This window comes from Danio rerio, chromosome 10 (genome assembly GCF_049306965.1).
Source record: "Danio rerio strain Tuebingen ecotype United States chromosome 10, GRCz12tu, whole genome shotgun sequence".
NCBI lineage: Eukaryota > Metazoa > Chordata > Actinopteri > Cypriniformes > Danionidae > Danio > Danio rerio.
The window spans coordinates 23,847,912-23,855,000 of NC_133185.1; the positions used below are offsets into that span (position 1 = coordinate 23,847,912).

At 37.8% G+C, this 7,089-nt stretch overlaps 1 protein-coding gene across 4 annotated transcripts in view; it reads left to right on the top strand.

Moving 5' to 3' along the window:
- The window catches only part of dpysl2b (dihydropyrimidinase like 2b), a 48,946-nt gene that overhangs the window by 23,239 nt on the left and 18,618 nt on the right, over positions 1 to 7,089 (top strand). For all 4 annotated transcript variants that reach the window (XM_068223800.2, XM_073913978.1, XM_005155631.6 and 1 more), the window contains 5 exons: positions 567 to 751; positions 3,062 to 3,226; positions 3,388 to 3,449; positions 6,201 to 6,281; positions 6,965 to 7,033. In XM_068223800.2, the coding sequence (XP_068079901.2) occupies positions 567 to 751; positions 3,062 to 3,226; positions 3,388 to 3,449; positions 6,201 to 6,281; positions 6,965 to 7,033 (562 nt within the window). The remainder of the gene's footprint in view (positions 1 to 566; positions 752 to 3,061; positions 3,227 to 3,387; positions 3,450 to 6,200; positions 6,282 to 6,964; positions 7,034 to 7,089) is intronic.

Here is a 7,089-nt window from a genome sequence, read left to right on the forward strand (position 1 = left end):
AATTTAACACAGCTCATGAAAAGACCGTTATTGCTATTCAGATGACATGTAAATAATAAGTTATATATCAATATAAATGTACTCGCGATGGATCGCGATGCCGGCTCAGAATCGTGAAGTTTGTTGGCATCGTCTATCGGCACAACCCTATAATGTAGATTAATATTGTAGTATTAATAGTATAAAAAGTAGTTCTTCGTGTTTATGTATTAATAAGAACACATCAGAACAAGTATGCTGTTTCATTTTTACATATCTGTTACGCTGAAGGATAATAGAACATTAATTTACTCACGTCTTCATATTGTATTTTATTCAAATGTTATGTGAAATATTAGTAAGTAAAAACTGTCATTGAATATTCTTTCTACTCAATAAAATTGGTCCAAGTGTAAGTGTACAGCAACATTTGACTTCTTCTTCTTGGGACCTGTGTTCAAAATATGCCCTTATATCATATGACAGATAATAAGATAATGCAATAGCCCTCTAAACGTGGCCCCTGAAATGACATTAAGGTTTATCAGATTGTATATTGCTTTTTCATATCTCACGCTCACTTACAGGCAAATTGGAGAAAATCTAATAGTGCCCGGTGGGGTGAAAACCATCGATGCCCATGGGCGCATGGTGATGCCTGGTGGTATTGATGTGCACACACGCTTCCAGATGCCTGACAGGGGTATGACTGCTGCTGATGACTTCTACCAAGGCACCCGTGCTGCTCTGGCTGGAGGAACCACCATTATCGGTATGTGTGAAACTCATACACCGAAAGCACATCCCAAATTGCATTCTTATGCACTATTCTACCCCATTTTGTAGTATAAGTAGTATACAGTGCATCTGGAAAGTATTCATAGCGCTTCACTTTTTTCACATATCTTTGTTACAGCCTTATTCCAAACTGGATGAAATTCATTAATATCCTCAAAATTCTACACACAATACCCCATAATGACAATGTGAAAAAAGATTTTTTTTTTAAATTGTTGCAAATTTATTAAAAATAAAAAACCTGAAAACTTTTCCACTGATCGTTCTTGAGATGTTTCAGCAGCTTCATTGGAGTTCACCTGTTGTAAATTCAGTTGACTGGACATGATTTGAAAAGGCATACACCTGTCTATATAAGGTCCCAGGGTTGACAGTGCATGTCAAAGCACAAACCAAGCATGAAGACAAAAGAATTGTCTGTAGACCTCCGAGACAGGATTGTCTCGAGGCACAGGGCTGGGGAAGGTTACAGAAAACTTTCTGCTGCTCTGAAAGTTCCAATGGCCGCAATAGCCTTCATCATCCATAACGCCACATTCACACGGGGCGTCAGCATCAATGCTTCCCATTCACTTTGAATGGGTGACATCAGGCGTTGCCGAACTGCATTGTGGATCCGTTGGCGCCGCTTCAGAGGCATTGCTCGCTGCAGAAGTTGGGACTAGCTCAACTTTTCAAGCGCCAACTGAAGCATCAGCTAATCAGATCGCTGTATGCAAATACACCAGCTAGACAGTGGCCTATTGCTGACTGAATGTCATTGGCTGACGCTTCTATGACCACCGCTTCAGCCCCAATTTCAGACACGCTTTCAGTCAAGCGTTGACGCTGAGGCGCCGTGTAAATGGGGCGTAAGAGAGAAAGATGTTTGGGTCCACCAGGACTCTTCTTATAGCTGGCCGGCCATCTAAGCTGAGTGATTGGGGGAAAAGGGTCTTAGTCAGGGTGGTGATCAATAGCCTGATGGTCACTCGCTGAGCTCTAGCATTCTTCTTTGGAGAGAGGAGAACCTTACAAAAGGATAGCCCCCTATGCAGCAATCCACCAATCATGCCTGTATGATATAGTGGCCAGGCGGAAGCTCCTCCTCGCCTTGAATTTGTCAAAAGGCATCTGAAGGAATCTCAGACCATAACAAACTAAATTTTCTATCTACCTTTCTATCTTAGTGTAATACCATCCCCACAGTGCAGCATGGTGGTGGCAGCCACATACTTTGGGGATGTTTTTCAGACTAGTTAGGAAAGAGGGAAAAATGAATGCAGCAATGTACAGAGACATCCTGAATGAAAACCTGCTTCAAAGTGCTCTTGACCTCAGACTGGGGTGACGGTTCATCTTCCAGCAGGACAATGACCCAAAGCACACTGCCAAAATATCAATGGAGTGGTTTCACAACAACTTAGTGAATATCCTTGAGTGGCCCAGCCAGAGCCCAGACCTAAATCCTATTGAACATTTCTAGAGAGATCTGAAAATGGCTGTACACCGTCGCTTCCTATATGAAACCTGCTAGAGCTTGAGAGGTACTGCAAAGAGGAATGGACAAAAATTCCCTAAGACAGGTGTGCCAAGCTTGTGGCATCATATTCAAAAAGACTTGAGGCTGTAATTGCTGCCAAAGGTGCACCAACAAAGTATTGAGCAAAGGCTGTGAATACTTAAGTACATGTGATTTTTCAAGTTTTTTATTTTAATAAATTTGCAACAATTTAAAAAAAATCTGTTTCACATTGTCATTATGGGGTTTTGTAAGTAGAATTTTGGGGAAATAAATTAATTTAATCCATTTTGGAATAGGGCTGTAACCCTTTAATGCTGTCCCATAGTGCCCATTTTTGTTATCACGTAATCTGTTCAAGCAAAATCACATGACTAATGTGCTTGCTGAAATTTTTTTCAGCAAATGTGTATTCATCATAGTTTATGTGCACTATTATGTGTTAAATTATATATTTTTTCAAAGTTTCTTGGCATTTCCATAAGCATTTTTATGCAATATTACAAAATGCACATAAAAATAGGAGGATAGAAACAGCTACTGTGATACATTTGCCAGTGGTGTAATCAGATAACACAGTTTATTGATGTTAGATCTGCTTTATGCTGTTTTCTCGAGCCACCAGTATCCTTTATGATCAAGCCATCTTTTCCAACATCTAACAGCATTGCAGACAGGATGGAGACGGTGTGCTTAAAATAGCACACGTTTTATGTCTCTGTTTGTCCTCGTTTGTGCTCACAGCAGCATTATTACCTGATTGAAATGCATTTTGATCCACAGTTGATCATGTGGTGCCTGAACCCGGGACGAGTTTGATCTCAGCCTTCAATCAGTGGAGGGAATGGGCAGACAGTAAAGCATGCTGTGATTATTCTCTTCACGTGGACATCACTGAATGGCACAAGGGTGTTCAGGAGGAGATGGAGGCACTCGTCAAAGACCATGGTAAACCCCTGCCAGTGTTAACTCATGTAAACATCTGTGTGTGGTGTACAAACGCAGCAGAGTTAGCATTTACTCCATCAGTCAGGAATCCTGCTGCTGCACTGTTTCACCTTCTCCTTCATTTCCCTCTGTAATTTCATACGCTGACTCTGTGTGTGCAGGCGTTAACTCTTTCCTCGTCTACCTGGCCTATAAAGACTTTTTCCAGCTCACTGATTCACAGGTATGACTTCCTTTATTAGCTGTACCCAAGCTCTTGCTATTTTAAGGATCTTATGAATAACAAAAATATGTCTGTCATATTTTAACCACAGCATCAAAAGGGAGAAAGAAAAATGTATATAATAAAAAAGTAAATAAGTAAACAATAATAATAATAATAATTTAAAAAACCCTAAAGATTAAAAAATTCTAAAGAAAATAACATTTCTGTGATGATTTCAGAGTGCCAAACATTCTAGGATGCCCTAAATTCCAAAAATATACCTCATGGCCAAATATTATAGGTCTTGCAGTGATAATTAGGCCCTCACGGAATCTATGGACACAGAAATCCGCAGATTTCCACAGATGTTTGGCCTCTCATCGAGTCTCTGTATTTACTTGTATAGATGTGTGTAAGTTTATATTTATTCCATTTTTAAATTAGTTTCACTAATATTATTGTTTTATAATAATAGTAATATTAAAATGTTGATATGATTTATTCACCATACAGTTTATAAAGTAATATCTTCTGTCTTTTAGTAGACTTGCTTTGTTTACTGAATAAGTGGATCTAATTGGATTTGCATTGTAAACATTAAATAAAAATTTAAAACACATTATTTTTTATTTCATATATTAAGTTTTTAATTATGTTACTCCTAAAATAATTTCTTATAAATCTCCAGATTGTTAACCAAATTCTCAGCAAAAAGAGCAAAAAATGTCTGCAGATTCTGACTGCCACTGGTGATTTAACAATGCAGAAGATCTTAAATAGCCTAGAATTGTTTTTAAATTTTTACGTGTGTATTTTTTACATTTATTTATTTATTTATTTTTTACATTTATTTATTTGTATTTTTATATTAATTTGCCAAATGATGTAATTAGAAAAAATACCATAGTTTGACTGTGGTTTTTAACATGTACATACTATTTGATAAATAACTTTAATGAAATTTATTAATTCTTTGTAATAAAGAGTATGGGAAAATGCCCAAAAATCTATTCTGGACTGAATGATCTCAACATTAATTGTATTTAAATTGTAAGTTATTAACTTATTAATTCATTGATGTAATTATTCATTTCATTTACTAATGTGCTTATTTATTTTATGGTTTTGAATGTAACAGAAAAATGCCTATGTAATAAAAAAATTAATAAACCAAACAACAAATTAATACAATTTTTCATTAAGCCATTCAATCAGTCAGTTTTTATATTTGTTATTTTAAGTAAAAGCCTATGGAGGACCAAATCAGTGGACTTTAAAATAAAAAAATAAAAATGTAATACATTTTTAAAATTTGGTCCTGAATTCATTATCCCTGCAGGCACAGGATGTCAACATGATGTCAGATTGATGTTGTGCCCCTACATCGCGCGATGTTGCATATTGTGTTTGGAAATGAAAATTGGGTTGAAGTTAGGCCGACATCAATGTTAACAAAACAAACAACAAAATATTAACATCTAAAGCCTGGTTTATACTTCTGCGTCAAGTGACCGGCGTAACCCACGGCGCATGCAACGCGCGTAGCTGTGCATTTATACTTCTGCGCGCTGTCTCTGTTAGTCTGCATTAACACTTCCGAAACGCTAGTTGGCAGTGAGGTGTAAATGTTTCTCTGTGTCGAGTTTCTTCGCTGATGTTTTGCTTTTCCTAAACACTTCCTGGATGTACAAGTGGCTCAAACTCGCTCATTTTGAGGCAGGAACCGGCGGACGTGCAACAACTTTAACTATGAGGTAAACAAAACAAAACTTTCCATCAGGAGCTCCTTCACAGGACTCCACATTTGTAAACAATCGCTCCATCAGGCTCGCGTCCAGCCATTCGCACGGCTCTCGGTCCCGCCCAGACTCGTCAGCGCTACCAAGCCGACCAATCACAGAGCTTGCGCTACGCGTCGTTGCGACGTGTAGTTACATTTTTGAGAGGTGCACGTCAGCGACCATCGGCGAAGGGCTATGCGTCAGCGCCGTAGCATACGCCGGCGTTTGACGCAGAAGTATAAATCAGTCTTAATGATGTTACAGCTGGACGTTGTGTGGACGTTACCAATATGATGTCAATCAAACGTTGGATTTTAGTTGCCATACCTGATGAATAAATGTCAGTATTTGACATCAGTATAACATTGGTTTAAGATGTTGACTCAACATTGGATTTGGGTCATTTTCCAACACAACCTAATATCAACAAACTATTAACGTTTAATGATGATACAGCTGGACGTTGTGTGGATGTTACCAATATGACGTCTATTAGACTTTGGATTTTAGTTGCCATACCTGACGAATCAATGTCAGTGTTTGACATCAATATAACATTGGTTTAAGATGTTGACTCAATGTTGGATTTTTCCAACTTTTCAACACAACCTAAAATCAACAAACTATTGATGTTTTTTATTGGACGACAAAATAAGATTGTCTCTAGAGTGACCTAAGTCTAACCTAATATTATGACGTTGTGTGTCTGCTGGGATGTTGCTTTTTTCACTATTCACTATTCAAACAATTCCATAATATTTCATTAAGAATTAGTATATTAAAGCACCACGCATGTTCAAAACCACAGTGCTCCAATATAATAATTCTCAATGGTTTATTAGTACAGTCCCTTGCTAATTTATAAACAAATGATGCATAAATAGTCAGCCGATGAGTATTGCATCTGTTTTAAGCATGCTTCTGTCATATTTGTCAATCCTTTCTGAGTTTAGCCCTTGAATGAGTTCAGATGTGTGTTTGAGTGCAGATCTACGAAGTGTTCAGTGTAATTCGGGACCTCGGGGCCATCGCTCAGGTCCACGCTGAGAACGGAGACATCATAGCCGAGGTGAGATCCTCAGTCCAGCACTGAACTCCATTACTCACAGTTACTATCAACAATAAACTGTTTGGAGATGTTAAATCAAAACATATGTTCCCCAATGAACACTCAGACTTTATACTGGCATGCTAAACCAAAGCAAATATTCCTACATGAGGTCGATATAATTAATTGCAGATGACTTTTGGCTACGGATAGGTATATTTATCATGATGAAGATAAGCAAATGCTTTGTAATGAGGACAAAGTTTGGTTGTGTAGATAAAATGTATTGTTTTTTTTAATATATACAGTATATTGAGATTATGACATCATTGTTTAAAGATTCAGCGAGCTCATGCTTTTGTTATCTTCTCATTCTGCTGTCTCTATGTATCTATGTATCTATCTATCTATCTATCTATCTATCTATCTATCTATCTATCTATCTATCTATCTATCTATCTATCTATCTATCTATCTATCTATCTATCCATCCATCCATCCATCCATCCATCCATCCATCCATCCATCCATCCATCCATCCATCCATCCATCCATCCATCCATCCATCCATCCATCCATCCATCTATCCATCTATCTGTCTGTTTATATCTGTCTGTCTGTCTGTCTGTCTGTCTGTCTGTCTGTCTGTCTGTCTGTCTGTCTTTCTGTCTTTCTTTCTTTCTTTCTTTCTTTCTTTTCCACAGGAGCAGCGCAGGATCTTGGACTTGGGTATTACTGGACCAGAGGGACATGTCCTCAGTCGTCCAGAGGAGGTAAATAGCAGTAAATTCTGGGGAATGATTTTCCATTTTCCCTTTAGTAGGAGTCT